The sequence below is a fragment of the Channa argus genome, chromosome 21, assembly GCF_033026475.1.
Source record: "Channa argus isolate prfri chromosome 21, Channa argus male v1.0, whole genome shotgun sequence".
NCBI lineage: Eukaryota > Metazoa > Chordata > Actinopteri > Anabantiformes > Channidae > Channa > Channa argus.
This window is the reverse complement of record NC_090217.1, coordinates 7,608,232-7,627,995: the sequence shown is the minus strand read 5'-3', so window position 1 is coordinate 7,627,995 and position 19,764 is coordinate 7,608,232. Positions and strand designations below refer to the sequence as shown.

The 19,764-nt window shown below is 45.6% G+C and overlaps 1 protein-coding gene across 1 annotated transcript in view; it reads left to right on the top strand.

Moving 5' to 3' along the window:
- The window catches only part of snd1 (staphylococcal nuclease and tudor domain containing 1), a 159,618-nt gene extending 140,748 nt beyond the window's left edge, over window positions 1-18,870 (top strand). Inside the window, exons 22-24 of the mRNA XM_067489517.1 lie at window positions 1,892-2,095; window positions 16,119-16,163; window positions 17,919-18,870. Of these exons, the coding sequence (XP_067345618.1) occupies window positions 1,892-2,095; window positions 16,119-16,163; window positions 17,919-17,984 (315 nt within the window). The 3' untranslated portion in view covers window positions 17,985-18,870. The remainder of the gene's footprint in view (window positions 1-1,891; window positions 2,096-16,118; window positions 16,164-17,918) is intronic.
- The last annotated feature ends 894 nt before the right edge of the window (window positions 18,871-19,764 follow it).

Here is a 19,764-nt window from a genome sequence, read left to right as displayed (position 1 = left end):
TAGACTCCAGACTGCTCAAAGCGCTGCCGCGAGGCTCTTCGCGGCAACGGCCCATATTGCTCCGGTTTTATTTTCGGACTATTCAAAGCGCGCTCTCACTTCCTCAAGTCAAACCGGCCCGACGGTTCCCAAAACTCGTCAGAAAACTCAGGGGGATCTGTCTTTTCAGGCTGTAGCCCCCAGACTCTGGAATACCCTGCCCGTGTTACTGAATATGGCTACATCTGTTGATTTGTTTGGAAAGAGCTGCCGAAGACAACCTCGTTTAGACAGGCTTTTAGTTGACCGAGCTTTTAGGTTTTACCTGTTTATTTTGTTACTGTGTTTCTGTATCACTGCACCTTGCAAAGCACTTTGTACTTGGCACTTTTTTAGGCTTATAACAGAGGACAAAATGGAGGCTTAAAATTGGCTTCTGTAAATGCACAGCTACCTTTATTATACTTTCTTTGTTTTTGATTGATTTACTATTTGTTTTAATGCGCTTTACTTTTAGGTTGACTTTTATTAGCCCTGTGTAGCGCCTGTCATCACTCACACACACACTGTGCACAGCACACACTTGCTGAATGCTTTTTTTTTTTCTAATACCACAAAACCCCTTTATCACATTTTTCCAAATTGTTTATATATTTAAAAAAAAAACTTGAATCTTTGAAATGGATTGAATTTGCACATATTTGCTTATAGTGTTGTAAACGTGTTTTTCTAGAAAGCTGTTTCTATGCCCAGTAAGGTATCAACTTAAAAATATGTACAGGCCCTACATTTTCAAACATTACTCATCCCTCTGTGGAAATATTTTAGTCTGTTCTTAATGCATCTAAGTTTTTGAACCAGGTTTGTTGTGCACATATGGTGAACAAGACGGGGTCACTCAAAGGCTCTCATTAAATTTGTACGGCCCCCTCACGACCGTCAACTCATTCTTGTTCCGTAATACTCTCTGCCTCAGTCGGCCGTCTTCCTCCCAGCCCCCTGGCCCTAAGCTCCCCTGCAGCGCCTACGACAAGCCGACCAGGGGGAGAGCGGGGACAAAAAAGGCCCTTAGTTTTGTACCTCGAACGAGCTTCTCTGCCCACACAGGTTCACACACACGGACACCAAACACGCACGTACCCAAGGGCAGCTAGCTCGAAGGGGGTTGCCACGGAGACGAGACCAAGGCGAGAAAGAAAGGAAACGAAGGGCCGGAGGGCGTAGGGGAGGGATGGACGGCGGCCAGGGCCCGATTTTAGTTTTTGAGCGCATTCCTTCTTTTGAAGACGCAGCTTACTTGTTTTTCTCGTCTTTACCCCGACTACTAAAGGACGCGAGGTCGGGATCGCACCGTAGCCGTTCGCCTCCCGCTCAAACACGAGTTCAATCAAACGGCGCCTTTCACATTGGAGAAGGTTAGGAATAAGAACGGTTGCGGTGCAGCAACAGGGTGAGGGGTGAGAGGAAAAGGACAGGTGGAGAAATCAGACCATTAGATAGATAAGCTAAACCAAAATCCCCTGAACTGGTTGAGTAGATAATTGTGCCACAGTACTGACGGATCACTATCTGAGCGATCCTGTAATTGTACTGGATTATGGAACGGTGTTTTCTCACCGACCGCATTACCAAGCTTGCTGACGGGCCCCCCACCCCAACAACAGAGAAATCAGATCACAGTTAGGTTTGTGTATGGGTAGAGTGTTTACAGCAGTCATATCAGTGTGCATTTTTGTCTGCGTGCGCATATCTTGTTGTGAGAGTCATCAGACACTATACTAATTATCCTTTTTATCTTCTTCAATCTTCTCCTCCCTTCCCCTGCTTTTCTCCTGCTTTTTCTTGCTTTAATGCCACCTTCCTTTACTGGCCCACTTTCATTCTTCTCACACCTCAATTGTTACTACCGTAGGAGGACGCTCGTGCGGACGTGGTGGACTGCGTGGTGCGGGACATCCAAAACATCCAGTGCCTGTTGAACGTGGAGTACTCCGGCGTGACCTGCCCACACGTCACATTACAGTTTGGAGACACCAAGGACGACGTCGGCCTCGGCCTGGTCAAAGAGGGCTTGGTCATGGTGGATGTTCGCAAGGAGAAGCACCTGCAGAAAATGGTAAGCGACAAGACAAAGAGATTGCGGGCGATCGGAGAGCGAAGTTAAACGCGGCTTTTCTTAACCACGAGTTCAGTTTAAGAAGCCTTAAAATCGAGGCGTTGTTTCTCTTAGAGTCGACCTGTCTAGATCGGGCTTTCCGTCCGACACGAATCCACAGTTGGAAAGCGGTGCTGCGATACATACATTATGGGTACCTATGCAATATTTAAAAAAGATGACTTTTTTCTCTCAATCTACTTGTTTAATTGATTGGCTTGAAGTGCTGTCAAACGCACAGCGTGATCGATATTTGTTCTAAGCAGTCACTGACAAGTCGGTTGATCAAATGGTAAAAGGCGCTACTTCACTTTGAGCGTGCAGTAAATGTTTAGCATTCTTATTGACATAAGAGTCCCCTGTGTGGTATTTGATGTTGAAAATTCCACGTGTTGCCTATGGCTTTCTGACGGTTAGATAATTACCACATTTCCATGCTAGAAAGCACCTAGCCAGTCTAAGAGTCTGTCGCGTATAGATTTTTTTGTCGATGCACGAAAGCTAAAATAGGACTAAATCCCCGTAGGGGTTGCGGCGCGTGTGCCGTAGCACGAGATAAACCGCCCTTTCTTACTTGTCAATCCACCACCGCACAATATACATTTACCCGCTATAATTTTCCTTAGATGTCGCCCATTTTGTCAAACCGGGAAGCATCGCTCTTTACTTTGCCGTCATTGCGTCGACTTGCCGCTGCAGCGTCTTTCATTGCGTTGAACTTCAATTCTCAATCACTCATTTGTCTTTGTCTACATTGTCTACGTTTCTTCTATTTTGTCTTGTTTTTCTTTGATTATATTAGGAGTTATGGAATTATCAGTGCTGCACAGCTGTAGTTTAAAATCTCCTTTTTATAGATGGGAAAATGTTCAGATGCTAGAAAGCAGTATTTGGTCATTGTGAAGCCCTCTAGTTCAAGATTGATTGAAGATTTCAACATTGTGAATTGGTCTCCTTTGTCTTCTTACAGTCTTAGACTATTCCTTTTCATTAGCATCTCGTTAGTTTCCCACACATCACCCTGGATTTCTTGCAACCCGGCAGACTTTTACACACCGCAGTCTTTCGGCGTGATCTTCGTCGATCGACCACTCCCGCGAACAATCGCAGTGGTACCGGCGGTCGGAATCAACCGCTCTAATGAAAAATGTCGTCGGCAAGCTTGCGCGCATCTGTACCGGAACGTTTGCGAAACCTTCAGAATGTCCCGTGAATCCCGATAAATCAAAAGCCGACACGCATATAAAGATATTTTCCCTTTTTACTCATACGTGGTTCTGTGCTGTAGTTGTTAACTCACTTTTGCTCACACTTTACACCACATACAAAAGCACATTCCAGCACGGTCGATGAAGAACCGCGCATTATTGAGCGCAAGCGCTTTGGCCTCTGGCTAAAATATCTAGAAAAAACACAGCTCCAAACCATATGACTTGTAGCCTTATAAACTGCATAGGGTCAGGTTGCTTATGCTGCTTTTCAAACCTCTAAATGTAGTAAATAGTAATCGGTCCTACCATTCGTTGATATGGGTGTTGTGTTGTAATTAATACATTGTTACAAGACTCCATTCAGTGACTCAGAATACAGATTGTCCTTAAATGGCTCCATTTCTGGCTTCATGTGATAGACTTGTGCTAGAGTTCAAACAATTAGTTATCAGCTCAATATTGATTAGCAATTGTCAAGCAAATATACAAACAATTCTGAGACTACACCTTTTTAGTTTGTTCTTTCTGTCCTTTGGGTTCTGGACTAGTAAGCTGAAAAAACAGGACTTGGACTCTTGGAGATGAAAGTGGGCAATGTTTGCTGTTGACATTTTTCAGAGAAAAAACATGTATCTATTAACTGAGGGGGATATTGTGCAGATAAATTCAATTAATTTGCATAACAGGACAAACTACTATGGTTTGCAGGGGTTTGATGGTAAATATTATAGCCTTTTATTGACCCCTCTGTCTGTGCTTTGAGGATTTTCCCCTTCCAGAAAGTTTCCACGGTGCTTTTTACAGCGTAGTATCCAAGCCAGCTCGCTCTGAGCTCTTTCTATCCCACTTTCTCGTTTTCACTCATCCAGTCTATCGGCCTCGTCGTGAAAGCGACTTTTGTCCTTCCTATCTGTTCCATTTTGGCTCCATTCGTTATTCATTATCCATTCCGGGGGATTGGAACACGGTCATTCTAATCTGTACCGTAGCGGTAAGCGCCGCGTAACAGATGGGCCGTAATGTTCGCCGGCACCTCGGCGACCGCCAACAGTCAGTCGTAAGAGCACTGAAGGTTAACACCAGTCTTTGAGGATGGCATTGTCCCAGGAGAGGGACAGCAGAGAGGGATATTCATCCATTTGGAGTTTTATGTTCATTTCTGCCTTAAGCCCCACACTTGCGTATTATGCACACCATACGGACGCCAGCACTACGCAACACTGGCACGGGAAAGGATAAACAGTCCACGTGAAAGAGTAGGCGAAACGACCACAATACGCCGGCTGTTTGTCCGATTGAAGAAAGCGGATTATTAAAGGAAGTCAGGAAACAGAGGAAGTAGGAGGTGGGCGGACGCGCAGTAAGACCGGTATTAATCGACGCAGCGTAAATTACCAGGGGAAACCGGCAGTCATCTAGAGCTCTGGACGGGCAGCAACAGAGGGGAATGAAGCGCAACTCGCATTTTGTCACAGTCTAGAAATGAGCCAAAGCGGGCACAAATGAACAGATAACAGTCGAGTCAAAATATGCATATTTCATAGCGTTCGCAGGTATGGAAATTAATAATCAAGCAGAATTTAAAGCAGAAAGCGTGTCGCACGTCGTGCCAGTTGTGTGGCCCGCAGGTGACGATCGCTCTATCGGAAAAACGGTAACCGTAAAAAAGGGGCACGTCACCATACGTAGAGCAGGTTGGTTTATTACGATCATTTTTTTCACCCTCCACCGCGTTTTCTGTCAGTGTCGTACATCACATTAGCCATTATTTCTTGTCCGTGTGCTCGTACTCTGTATTTTCATTCAGACATTTTATTTCAGTGCAAATGTACTTGAAACCTTAAAAACTGTATTTTCTTTTTTCTTAATCCCTAAGGCGCACACACACACACTCTGAAGTGGTAGGTAAAGTTAGCCACCAAATAAAATGTGCAAGTTCTACTCATGTAAATGAGCTGTTAGCGAAGCTCAACAATAATGTTTGCCTTGGGCAGCCAGATTTAGATCAGTGTCATTGGGTGTGATTACCCCTTATGGCAACTGCTACCCTTGAATTGGAAATAGAAATCTATATTTTTTCCCCCTTCAGTAAAAAAAAAAATCTACCAAATTCATGAATAAAGTGTGCATTGATTTTTCTCAGTTAGAAAAAAGGAGAACGATGGGAAGAGTAGAGTGCGATCAATAGGGCATCCGCATAAATGAGAGAGCACTCGCATCAACCCTAGGGAACCCGTACGGCGAATAAGTCCAAGTTAAAATTCGGGTCTAGTTACACCGAACCGTCCCAGCTATAGTATTATTATAAAGACTCGACCCCGACAACAAACCTTTCAACTTTTGCAAACAAGAAGCGGCGGATGATTGCCAAGACTACTGTCGGGTTATTCTTTGCGTCCAAACGAGCTGTCTTTTTTTGACACAGCATTTAGAGGTTTCCTCAGACCTTAGACCCAAACACTGACTATGCATTCTTCACCTCAGGCAAAGTAGATTAAACAAAGCCACACTTAAATTGTCCTGGCACCATCAACTATCTAGTGGCTAGAATGGCAACGTGCCACACTTATTCTACCAGCCTCCTCCACAGTAACATTTCTGTGTACTCATCGTTGAGTGCGATTCTTTCCATCACTTTGTTAATATCAGTTTATCATCCTGTTGCTTGTTTCCAATGCTGTCCACTTAATGACCTCCTTCCCGTTTACTTCTGTAGTCTCCATTTGTCTTACCGCGCTTCATCTTTTTTTTTTGGTTTCTATTCCACTCGCTCACACATCCTCCTTCTTCTCCCTCATTTCTCGTTTTAACCTTTGGCATTGGCGTTATCCAAACGGAGCTCGAGCACTTCATTTAGACAGTGATGAGGAGGCAGCACATTTGGCTTTGACATGTGCTAATTTGCATTTTTTTCTTTCAGCACTATGTCACGTTGAACAATAATCCCCAGGAATTAAAATTAATTTGATGGGCATGTAGTGCCATACAGTTGTAAACAAGTGACCTGTCCCCTCACCTGTGCTCTGAATGGTATGTGGCAGGTGAGGAGCAGCACGAATGCTCCAACTCTATTTTCAGGTCAGGTCTCAATCGCCGCTCGCCAAGAGGCAATAAAACGTGCCAATCTGAGACGCGGACGCAGTTGCACAAGCAAGCGAAACGGCGACGGCGTGGGCTACGAGATCTGCGGGCGCGGCTCTCAATCGGCCAGCGCGAGCGCAGACGTCGGCAAAGATCGACCACTACTAGACGAGTTGTATCCTTTGTACCAGATGGGAATACACGGAGAGCCAGCAGCAGATATCTTTGACTAATTCACATCAAGCTGAATCTGACGTGACAGCTCAATTGGGAAGATTGCCGTGCGGTTAGGAGCACCGCATCGCGTGCTTTGCCGCTTTTTACCGACGTAATGTCAGCTAAGCGACAGCGGTCGTAGCCTAGAGTTCATTAGCAATACCAACGAATAACGTCTTTGCTAATTACAAGTGAATTACAAATGGAGAAGTATCTGCATCAGTCCCTGGTGAGTGTTCTTACTTCCAATAAACAACGGCCACACAGCCCGCTGAACGGACCTACACGCAACTTGCAATGTATTCCCACACTCTGGACAATTATTTGTGAAGACAAAGTTAAGATCTTATTAAAATATCACAGATATTGTGCGTGCACTAGACTGTAGGGAAAACGGCTGTAAGGCGGCTCCCCAACAGCAAAAGCTGCAGATCAGTGGTCCCTGGGGAAATGTGTTTTTTTGTTTTGTTTGTTTTTTTTCCCCCTCATCCTTCTTCTTTTATCATCACTTTTTGTAGTATGTGTGCTGGGGCATTGCTTTTTATTTTTTATGAACGAGTGCTGAGCAGAGGACCTCCAAGCTTTGAGGGACTGCTAGGGGAGTCGAGCTGTGGCTTCTACAGTATAATTTGTTTATTTATTTATTTTGCGCGTGTGTGTTGTCACATAAAGTGGTCTTACACCTTGTTGTTATTTCCCAGCGTAGTAAATAATAGTGCAGCACTTGCATTGCACAGTTAAGTGAAAGTGTAGACGGAGACGAAACGGCCTAATGAAAGGTGTGGGCACACCCGCAGCGTACAGGAGATAAAGGACGACGTTCAGACATGCGCACGGCGTCTCCGGGGATCGACTCTTCCATTTTGTCAATACAAGTACGGTTGTGCTCTTTGTATCACATACAGTATTGAGGCTCATTTGATGTGGTCATCTGCCAACATACTGTCAAAGCACCGGTTTGGACAACGATTATACGTCTTCCAAGAATGCGATTTAATACAATAAAGATCGCTGTAACAAAATGGCCCTAATTAGTAAACAAGGCTCCATGTAGATGCAGTGTTGGAATTGCGTAGGAGTTGTTCCAAGGCAAACTTTCGACGCACTCATTTTTAAGGGGGAAAAAAAATAATTGCACGAGCGCAATACGAAACCCACCCAAATAATGATGTGGTAGTGGGTGTTCTGTTCACGCAGAGCCACTGGACCGTCCCGACATGATGTAACTTGTCTCTGTGACCTCCACCCCCAACCTAAAAAGTTTTTCACCACGTCATCTATAAATGGCTTTTAGCTGGATCCGGTCCACCAATTGACTGACTCACTTTGAGGTCGTTGTCCTCTCTGTTCAACCCCAATGCCTGCCACAGCCCATCAAGAACCTCCACCACATACACACGCTCACCCGCTGAGATTCGGGGGGGGGGGGGGGGGGGGGGGGGGGGGCGGGGCGTGACAGCAGGTCCGCTTTACGCCAATCGCATGCTCCGAGGGCCCTTTTGTCCCGGCCGACACGCGCCGGTAATGAAAACGTCACTCCACCTTATGCGCATGTACACACACTGTCGCATATGTACAGACTACATCTTCCCTCCAACACACCTTAAGGGCGTAAATGGACCAGACGGGGGAAGATTATCGCTCTCAGTTGAAACTAAAAGCATTTTGAGTTGCGTGACCTCACGGCAGAATATAAAAACGGCCACTGAAGAAAAAGAATGAGAAAAGTTCTTGCAGCATTTATTGAAGTAAGTGTGTTTGTAAGCTTGGGCACGTGTTGTACTTCAGTGCTATTTGGTTTCTTCTTTTACCAGCGCCCCTGGCAAAGAACTGGAGAATCTTTCTTAGAAAGTGTCAATTATTGTATTTGATGCGTGCATATTTGGTGCGCGTAGGTCTTTCTAAACCGCACAAACTTGTATCGGCGGGCTCGTCGCGCAACGTTGCCACTAAAAAGTGCTTTATCTGTTCCGACAGCAACACTAGAGGGACCGGCGCGCAACAGGGCGTAATCTGAGATTACTTTACATTTAGTCATTTAGCAGACACTTTTATCCAAAGCGACTTACAAGCGAGGTGCAAGGCAAGCCAAAATCTAAGTCAAGGAGAAAACATCAAAGCAAAGTCCTATCAGAAAAATGTTCACGTTTCATGAGATGCAAGTGCGAGAAAGAAAAGAACAGGCAGTTTTTCAAAACAATTAAGATTAAAGTGCATAGGTAGAGTTCTGTTTTCAGCAGTTTTTGGAATATTGGGAACTAGCGTGCAGAGTCTGGTGGCTCGTTCCTCCATCGCGGCATCGTTGCGCTAAAAAGTTTTGCTCGGCGTCTTCTTTGCGGCGCTGGGAGCGACAGACACGGTTTGTTGGCGGACTGCGGCGGAGTTAATCACCCTGTAAGAAACAGACAGAGCTTTGAATGTCATGCGAGCAGCTACAGGAAGCCAGCGTAGAGATCTGAAGAGCCGTGTGTCATCTGCATAGCGGGGATAGAAAAGACCACGTGAGGGAATGATGAAATCCAGGGATGCAGTATAGACAGAAACAAGAAGAGGCCCGAGAACTGAGCCTTGCGGCAGACCGGGAGAGAGGTTTGTCCCGATAGGCAAGAACAATGTCAGAGAGTGTGGACAAGAGGATTAGATGGTTCAGTGTCAAAGTGTGACGATAGATGAAGTAGAATCATTAAGACGGAAGACTGACCTGTGGCTTTTGCAGCTCGAAGACATTGTCCAACAGTCAGGAGTGCGGTTTCTGTGGAGTCTTTTGGAGCCAGACTGGTTGACATTGAGGAAGTTGTGAAGTGAGTGAAGGAGCTGGCCAGGAAGCGGTGGAGTGATTTTGCCAGAGTGCAGAGCGGTGGCGGGGGTGATGTGGAGCTCAAAAGGTGCGGGACAACCAAGGGTGGCCGGGAGAAAACCCGGGCTGAAAAATACAGCAGGAATCTAACAAATTAACAACTAGACAGACTTTGTCTGAAATCAACTGAAAGTATCAACAAAACACACTTGTCATTGTCTGGCTTGTGCAAAACTCCTCTTCTAAGAATAATTCACGGTGCTTAGTCCAAATTCAAAATGTAAAGTCACTTACCGCTCCGAAGACCAACGGGGCATTTCAGGTACACTGTCCAAGAGCAGGAATTTGTCTAAGTATCAAGAGGACAAAAAATACCACAAAATGTTCAAAGGCATAGGCAGAGCAGGTAAACAGAGAAATAATGTACACATAGAAATCTTAGGTAGACACGGAGAGCGGTCACTCGGGGAAACGGGAAGATAATGTGGTGGAGAACAACAGGTAACCAGGGTTTAAGAAAGCGAGCTAACAGGTGTAAGAAATGTAGGCTGATGGGCAGGGAGATCAGAGCGGAGGGGAAGAGACGGCGATGCTCACCCGGACAACACGGAGCGGAGTCACGGCGGTGCCAGTTCCCTTCAGTATTTAGCTGCAATTGTCAGACACAAGCATATGTTGCAAACCAGCTCCATTTGCATAGTTAGAAGAACAAACATGTGAGCTGCCTGTGGTTTGTCCAGGTGGATGTTGAGGGAAGTGGGACAGCAACACGTGCAGTTCATTGCACAAGTTGTCACAATTACCTGAGCGGAACTGGTGCTGCGATTGGGATGGCATGATATTGCAGAGATGACAGATTGTTGAGGAAAAGTGCTGGGTTTCATTGTTGAGAAGTCCAGTTTCCCCCCCGAGCTGATGAGCGAGCGACAAGTTAGCGCAGAGCGTGTAGCAGAAGGTGGGGTCGGGGCCCCGGCCTTGTCGGCAGCAGCGTGGGCCAGGCGATAGTGGGGTGTCCCCGGTGTCCCCCGCTGGGTGGACTCGCGCAGGTAGACTCGCAGGTCTTTACGTCGTCGGGCTTCACGCAAGGGCTGACGCTTCCGCTGACGCTCCAGCCTCACTGCTGCACTTTCACCTGGAGCCGAATTGCCAACACCTGACACCGCCTCCTCGTTACGACCTGCCTCAATTGGGCGCCCTTATTAGGTCAAAGGGGTGAACCCTCTGTGATCACTAAGCTCACACTGCCACCAATAACAGAGCAACACCTGCCACGTACCGTTCTCAACTCTGGGGGAAAAAAGACAGACTAAATCAGCAGACTCAAGAGAAAGAACACAAACTCAGCTACCTCTGAAACCAACATTGCAAACAGCACTGACTTGCTGACTTGATCTCCTGTCCCAGCTTGCTACATGTAAACAAAAAAACCTAGGAGAGCAACAGTTAGTCATACTAAGGATAGGTATAAAAGGCTCCTTATTGACTTTGGGATACACACGTATCTAAAGACGTGCATTACAAAGATGTTGTCCTACACATATTTGGATCATTTGCAAGACAAAAACAAAGTGGTTGCACTTTACTGTTCCAAGGTTTTCTTTTAACACAGATACCACAACAAACCTGACATGTGACAAGCTTTGCCCTCTCCTATTACTTTGACCACCTTCAAACTGAAGGGACTCCTAACAAACTGTGGCCTCCTCTCTGCTTGCCACGCAGTACTCATGGATGTGAAGGTGAAGAATAGATTTCTCTTAGGATTAAAATACCGTACGCAGCTCAGCCAAGTGCACTCAATTTGGAACAATTTGAGTTGCACATACAAGACATCATATTCCCATAAGCGTGCTGGCCCTGATCTGTCTTGGGTGCAAGTTACTTTCACTTTTCTAAAGTGGAGTCTACAGGACAAGCGCTAACAAAAGGGTGGTAGTGCCTGGCCCTGTGTGAGTGTGTGTGAGAGAGCTCATCACTGCCGTTAATGAGAAAAGCTCAACGTGCGTGGAGGACGAGCCTCATTGTTCTCTTTCCACTCTAGCGTTTTTTTCATCGACTGCCGTCGCACCTTGGCAGCCAGAACCAAGAGAGCGTGCAAGGTGCTGAAACTTAAATTTGTCGCTTGCTTCTCAGATGTGTGCCGTCCAAAATCTGGTTTCGCTTAGCGCTATTGCATGCTGTGAAATCATAAAGTGGCAGCTCACCTACGCGCCAGACGCGCACAACCTGTCAAAACATTGCAACGTTAGCTCCCGCTCACATCCGCCAGCTTCACACCGCGCGTACCAGAACGCCGCCCGGGCGAGGCGTGCCGACCGGCGCGGGCAAATACGCGGCCTCTCTCTCGCTCTCAGGCAGACGGATTCACAGCTACGCGGACACGCTGACTAGTGCCAAGCACCGGACCCACGCCGGCTGTAGTTTGCCTTTCAAAAAAACCAACATCACACTTACCCACACTTAAGGCTTCAACTACAAAGTTACTCAATATTGACTATGTATTAGAACATATACATCAGAGAAGCTCTTTTCTGCTCTGAGCTGGAATACATCAACCTGTAATCAAACCTTTTAGCAGTTGTTTTAGTGCATGTTACAGACTGTAAACAAAATGAAATGGGATACTGTGAGCTAATCGCATGCATTCAGGGGAAACTCCCACCCATCCACAGACTATCCTCCTCATCCAATCACAATATCCTCTACCATTGGCAGCATTCATGGCCACTGCTCACCAAACATGGCATCTGTCTGGCATATGGGAGCTCTGTAGGGTCGTCCGGGCAAGCGTCGTGTCATCAACTTCCTTCTGCCACCCTAACGCACTAAACACTGAATGTCATGTCACCTCAAAATCTTTTTCCCGGTTTCTCTTCCTCACTTTGCACCTGGAACACCTCGTGTTTCCTTTTTGCCAAAACCTCTGCGTCAAACCTCTCATCCTCTTCCCTCCACCTGTATTTAGCAGCATGTCGGTTTGTTTGCTATTGTAAGTCATCTCTAGATGAGCTTTGTGCCCGTTTGTGTTGGAAATGCGCTATTGTGCCTCCCCACTGGAGCCGATAGAAAAGCTGTTCAAAATCTGAATGCAGTCATCATCGCCCTGCATCCCGATTGGCTAAGCTGAAATGAGCAAAAGATGGGGACGAGCCAGGAAAGCCCCCCCCCCCCCCCCCATCTAGACTACAAAAACAGGCTCACCGTGATAGTCCCAATACAGCAGCCATCATCTGTGCATATTGTGCTGTAGTGCTCTTGACTTTGCATCTTGCACTGAACACTTTGCATGTGGAGGCTGACTCTTAGCCATGTAACAGTTGGAAAATAAGAAGATGCTTCCTTTAAACTTGAGCAGTGCCTAGTTTGCCATTTTCTTAGCAATGTCATTTTCTCTTTTTGGTTTCAATTTAGCCAAATCCACTTTGGCAGATATGAAACCTTCCAAGTGTAAAACAGAACAGCTACGGGCGCTGACGGCTTCCCTCCGATGCCCAAATGGCACAACTTCCGCGCGGTGACGCCTTTTATTTCCTTTTTTTCTCTCTTTTCTTTTCTCCTCTCCTCCTTTTAACGACTGTACCCGAACTCATCGGCATCGTCTGCACGGCTGTCCGGTGGGACGGACGTGCCGTATGACAGTGCCTTCCCAAAACGCCTCTCCTTTAGTTGGCTTTTGATGGATGTCTTGTGCAGTCGCCGCACTTTCACCGGCCGCACGTTCGCACGTGCGCTCTGTTATCTTGGCAGTGCCGTGTGCAGTGTAGCTATCAAATCAACCTATGTGCATGAGCCGGCTAAGCAATTAAACTCCAGAGCCCCATCCAGACTCGACAGTTTTAACATCTGGCGTCCTTGTTTTTGTGTGTGCGCGCGCGTGCACCTGAGTGTGAAAGCCAGCTCATCTGCTGCTGTAACGAGCTACAAAACGTGGCGCGCCATCAAATCCGTTACGAGCTCGTGACGTCTCTTTATTTGCACGGTGTCTTTTAGGTACTCTTCTCTTAATCGTCGTGCTAGTATTTCTTTCTGTTTAGAAATCAACAAGCTATGCTGCACACAATGTTCAAAATATCTCCTGCATATGTCTTGCTTACCACCCTTCGCACACACAATGTGAGTGTGGGTGGCTACAGTTGGTGGAGGTGAGGTGAGCTGTATCTAAAGGCCCTGTGTGGAGCCTGATCACTCTTTATCTACTCTGACATAGTAATTGGAGCGTGCAGAGAACAGCTCCGCAACTCAAGCTTGGAGGTCCATGCGTCCACTTACGCTGAGCCCTTCCGTCTGAACGCCGCCTCTCTCGCTGCCCGCGCCGGCGTGCCGTTTACATTACTAGGGGAGGGAGATCCTTAAAAATCACTATCAAGCGGCACGCGAGAGCATCTGATATCATGACCGTTCACAATCAAAAGTCACTGGCTCTTTCACACATACTTGCCAGCATATTGTTGTTTGCGCTGACCCGTTTAGTTGGCTTCACATATTTACACTAAACACTAAAGCCACTAGCTCATGGCATGCTCTTAATAAAGGCGTGCTGCGTAATATGATGTATGACACTAGGGATGTGAAGGGTGCCCGTGTTGTTTTCTACACAGTAGTAGTAGTCAACAAAGTCTCAATGTGCTTTTGCTTAGTTGTTTTGCATCATGTACAACATGTTCACAGAACTGTTGTCCTACGAGCAGGTTTCTGCAATGAAAAGGGAAAGGGAAACTCCTGAAGGAACCGATAGGATGATCAAAGATAGCTGACGAAGGTGGTCAGTTTCTTTTTGGCGGCCTACTTTGTCAAGATGGAGTGTTTCCCGTTAGTTATCTAGACTGACGGCCCTCCGCAGTCTAACTAGCTTAGCTCAGCTTCCCGTTTTAGCCGCTGCTAATATTGGTTGTTCTCAGATTAATTCGACACGTTTAATGCTGAATTTACTGGATAAATAACACCGCTCCCTTTTTTGGAGTACCCTTTTTTGGTTTGATTGTCCTTTCGGCTTATCCCGCGAGCCCACCTATGTCTGTATATAAATGTAAGCGCGTAGACTTTAAGTCACGCAATTCATCGTAGATCTAGCCTCTTAACCTTGGGGGAGCAGGCCCCTGGACCACCGTAGAAGGTTTGAGGTCCACCCAGCACAGTCTCACATAAAAGTCTGGGAAACACAGATGCTTAGCCTGGCCCAAAAGTTACACCGCCCTTAACAGGTTACGGTACTTTTGCCAAGACCTGAGCTGTGCTAATGTAGCGGTCCTCAGAGAGCGTCTCGGTGGCGGGGAACAAAAGTGACGCGTCGTCAAAACGTCACGCCCCGCTCGCCCCCGACGTTTAAGCCGCCTTTACGCTTGTGCGCGACCGCCGAGCAGATGCCGGCAACCTCCGTTTGGTCACAAAGGAAAGGTCAACGGCGGCTTGGGTTTTCACCTTTTACTTCCCATAGACTTGCCATAGATTGCGCCCACATTTGTTTCACCTCAAAGTGCATGTGTTGGCAAGGTCAAAGGATTAAATGTCATCTTTGTATCTTAATAACTCCAAAAATGTGTACGTCGTATTTACTACGTTTACCAATCCTTGCTCTTTGTCAAACCTCACGGAGTAGAAACCGCACCCGTCCGGCACAGACCGGCGCTGTGCTGTCGGAGTTTTGCACTGCGCCCGTTCTCCCTGCCCTGTGACTCATCGCTTGTTCGTTCAATGAGGCTAAATGGCTGTTCTAGCAGGAGCAGTCAATATGTTCAACGCTACACATTGGCTTGTTAGTCTCTCTTTCTGGATTTAGAGATCTTTATTTTGTCCAAAACAAGATGCTGCATTTATATTACAAAAATATGAGTGTGTGTGTGTGTGTGTGTGTGTGTGTCACATTTGGATGACTGTAACATGTTTGTAGCTTACATAAGACTACAAACCTTAATACTATATACTATCTTAGAAACAATGTCAATGTTGTATATCATAAAACGGGTATATTGTTGCTCTTTGAGATGTTGCGCGGCCTTATTTAAATGAAGGATGTTGGCAAATTATTTACAATACTCATACATTTATGCTCTCTCTTATCTGGCCTATCCTGCCACTATACTATACTCTACTCTACTCTACTGTACAATAGAGATCAGATTATCAACATGAAACACAAGCTGAACTCTGGGTTTACCGCCTTGTGGCTGGTACTTTCTTTGAGGCGTCCAGCAAAGGAACTTGATTGTAAATTGCCTGTGCGCACCGGCAATGTGTTGGCCCGAGGCTAGCGGTCACGAGGAGAAGATGCGACTCTCTTGCCGCCGGCTTTGCTAATGTGAGTTGTGGCGTGAAGCGTGAAGTGATAAAGCTCTTTCTCACAATGGATGACCTCAAACAGCGAGCCGTAATGTGGCACTTGGTGCTCTGTAGGCTTCTGTCCAACATTCCCTGCAGTCACATAACCATTCTGTTTATGGGTGTTATCTTGATCTTCAGAGAACACTGCGTTCCTGAGATCCAGTGTGGCTGTGATGTTGAGCAAGTGCTTTTCGAGGGAAAAAAGTGGACTTTGTACAAACGGGTTGTTAATTTCCGAGCGAGCGGGTATCGGAAATGTCTCCGGGGGCAGAGCGGGTTGAAAGGATGCGTTCGTTCACCTTAAAAAAAACATAGTGATGTGATGTGATATGCTAATGCTCTCTCTCTCTCTCTCTCTTAGGTGACGGAGTACCTGAACAGTCAAGAATCTGCCAAGAGTGCCAGGGTAAGACGGTTCATACCGGCCGACCGCCTTTGTGTCTCTTTGTCACCTTCGTTGCCTCTATGTGAGAAATCGTATGTTGCCAAAACAAGAATACATTACAACACTTATTACTTTTCTACACCAACTGCCACCAGCGAGAAAGCGTCTTTCCTATCTGCTGCTTCTTTCTCTCTCTCAAGATGTGACACGTTACATTGGCTGTCACCATGGCCCCATATGGACCGATGCCAGCAGCCTGTGCAGGTCCATGCTGTGAAAATATGTGTGGGGGGGGGGAGGATATGAGCAAAAGCGTGCGTAGGGAATATAGACAGAAAGAAGAGAAAAATGGCCGTTCGATGCAGTGTTCTCATTTTTTAAGATGAGTCAATAGAGCTTTGACTTATTGTCTAAAGCAAAGACTGGTGAACTCTTTGGCCGGCCAGAAGCAAGAGAATGGAAAGCTCCGTGAGGAATTCAAACCTACGTTAGATGATTAAGTGTCATAGAAGATTTCTTAATAACTATTAGTACAACTCTCATTAAAGAATCAGCCACTGGATAGTTCAGATTTTCCTATTAGGAAGTGTTCCTTTGACAAATGTAAAACCAATAATGCATGTATCCTACTAAGTATTGAATGAGTATCTAAAACCTCTTCCAGTTAAACTGAGCCAAAAATCCATGTCAAGGACAAGACATCATCAAAGTGCCATCTTAACCTATTTCTCTGTGTGAAATATATACAACAGTGTACAAAATATGTAACATGAATTGAAGGAATAACAATTCATGTATTTGGGGATTCCAAGTATTGCCCCGTGAGCGAAAGCTGGATCCCTTCCGGTCTTTAGCCGTACAGTTTGACGGGAAATGTTTTTACAACTCTGAGGTGCCTTTCGCGAGTTCCCCGGGAGCTTGTGTAGATGCTTGGATCCTATTTTGTTTTTACTCATGCAAATGTCAAGCGTGATGGCACAGAAACCCAGAGGCGACCGTCTCTCCTGGGCTCTTTTAGTGGTGTTACGACGTGCCCAGACGGCGGGTTGCTCGGAAGCGGAATAGACTCTAATCGCGATCGGAGTTGCTAGCGTGTTTTCAGGGTGTCGGGGAGGAGGAGGAGAAAAAAAAAAGTCAGTGGAGTGAGAGACAGAAAATAGCAATACAAACAAATGGCTTGATTCATTCATTCATTCTAATAACTAGTGTTAATTAGCACAGTCGCTAATTAGCTATGAATCACACCATTAACAGCTGAGCGTGCGTGCGTGCCTCTGAAAGCCAAAAAAGACATCCCACACAGACATTAACCCTCGTACGTGCGCGCGCAAAACACCCCTTAGACTGCACAAATTCTATTGCGTTTAAATACTCGGCAACACGCTGCTTGCAACTCTAATCTACGCACGCTCGCATTCTGCCAACTGCATTGTGATGGTTTATGAACCGGTGCCTGTGAATGTAATGGAATAGGAGAAGTAATAGACTGGGTGGTATTTGAAGCACCTTGGGCCTCCAGCTTGGATGGCTACGCACAAAGAGTCTGATTAAATGGTGATGATGATGCCTTCACACTGGGCTGTGTGAGGCTGGGATCTCTGGGTATTAACGCTGCACGGTGACTTTCTGTCTCCCTTGTGCTTTCTCTTGACCATTTCACATGTAATGTGCTAGAGAGGCTTGGAAGCCTGGTTCAAAGCGACCGGGAATGATGCCGTATTTTATGGCTGTTTATTTCATTATGTTGAATAAAATCTGTCTCTGTCTTCCCACCAGTTGAACATTTGGCGCTACGGGGACTTCCGTGCAGACGATGCCGATGAGTTCGGGTACAGTCGTTAAAAGGAGGAGAGGAGAAAAGAAAAGAGAGAAAAAAAGGAAATAAAATCGACCATCCAATCAACGCCATTCCAAAGACCGACGCGGACAGAGAGTGACACATTGGACAAAAGACAAAATAAACTAAACGACAAGCATGGACTCGCTCGTTCCTTTTGACATTCGTTTTTCTGGTCTCGACCTTACTTCTGCTCATACGTTTTCTACCCAGATCGCCCCCTTCTCCCAAGCTCCAAACAGATCACGCTAGCAGTGCTAAAAGAAAACAAATATTCATGCACTTTTCATTCATCCTTTATTTTCTTAATAGGCCACTGCCAGATCAAGCAGCCTGCATTATTGCCAATCTGAGTTCTTTGCCACGCTACCCTGTCAGCAACTTCCTGTGTGAATGACGACTGCGATACTGACGTATTTCGGCCAATCGTGTTCTTTGCTTATGGGTGTTTTTGCAAACAAATGCTTCCCTGATGAATTTCATGTAAATGTGAGGATTTGTTGAAGTGTAAATGGATTTATTTTAGAGAAATACTGTAGGTGGAGCCGCACAGATGACGACAAAAAAAATAAATAAATAAATAAAATAAAAAAGGATGAGTTTATTTTTGTCTTCAATGTTCAAATCTGTGTGATAATGACATTTGCAGATGTTTTGTGGGGAGTGTTTTGTCGTTTATTCACTGTCACACTTTTATGACCAGTAAAATATGGATGCCCTTGTGGCATTTTTTCATCTGTATCTCCTTCTGTAAAGTTTACATTCTAATAATGGTTATGATCCTGTCTCGGACAGTCTCCTCTCTGTAAGCTACTGCAGAAACAGTGTTTGAATTTGTTTCCACATAATGGATCTTTGCATTCTATTAAAAAATCTGCTGAATAACAATAAGCAAGTTAAAGGTGTTTTCTGTTTCTCAAATTGATGATAAACTGTTTTTAGTACCGGGACTTGCGTAAAAGGTCGACTCATTCCTGTTTGGATGTTTGTAATCAATTTGTACACGGACTAACTAGTTCGACGTAGGTCTTTGACTAATGCAGCTGTCGGCGTCAATGAATTTGGAACGATCGGTGTGTTTCAAAGCCCGCCTCAGAATCGGCTGCTTGCGGCCTTTAGTTTCCGTCGAACCGCGGCGTAAATCAAACAATTTAACGTGAGTGGATAGTAGTTGCTAATTTTGTTTGGCGTTAAGTGCGTGTCATTTGCGTTATCTCGATGCAGAGCAACAGTTTAGATCGTTTGAGTGGTGGATATCAACATGCAAGTATTAACTAGAACTGGTTTTAGTGTTTGTTGCAAAGTTAAACTGGGGGATTCTAGGTATGCTACTAAACCTAAAGTGGTTGGTATAAATTCTTTTTTAGTTGGCATGCATTTAAGTTTAGTCCAGCACTGGTTTTGATTTATTTTCTTTTAAACAAACTTTGCAGTCATATCCACTTCTCTGCAGTTAAAAAGCAGAGCTGCAACGAAGTGCTCGTAAACATTTAATATGGCTCGTCGTATACGGTAAATAAATGGTTGGTAAACGTAAAGCACCCGTGCTTTGCCAAATCTGACATAAACCAGATCATTGCCTCCTCGTATTCATCACTTAGAGGCTTTAAACCATTTTCAGTTGGTTGAACCCAGAAACGGTACGGACGTGACAGAAGACGACGACGACGACGACGACAACACTTTATGATACTGTTAATTTAAACTTACGCTGCTGTATTCACGTTAGTTCTTTTATCGAGGTCACCTTGATGGAACATAACTTGCGGAGAAATAAAACAGATT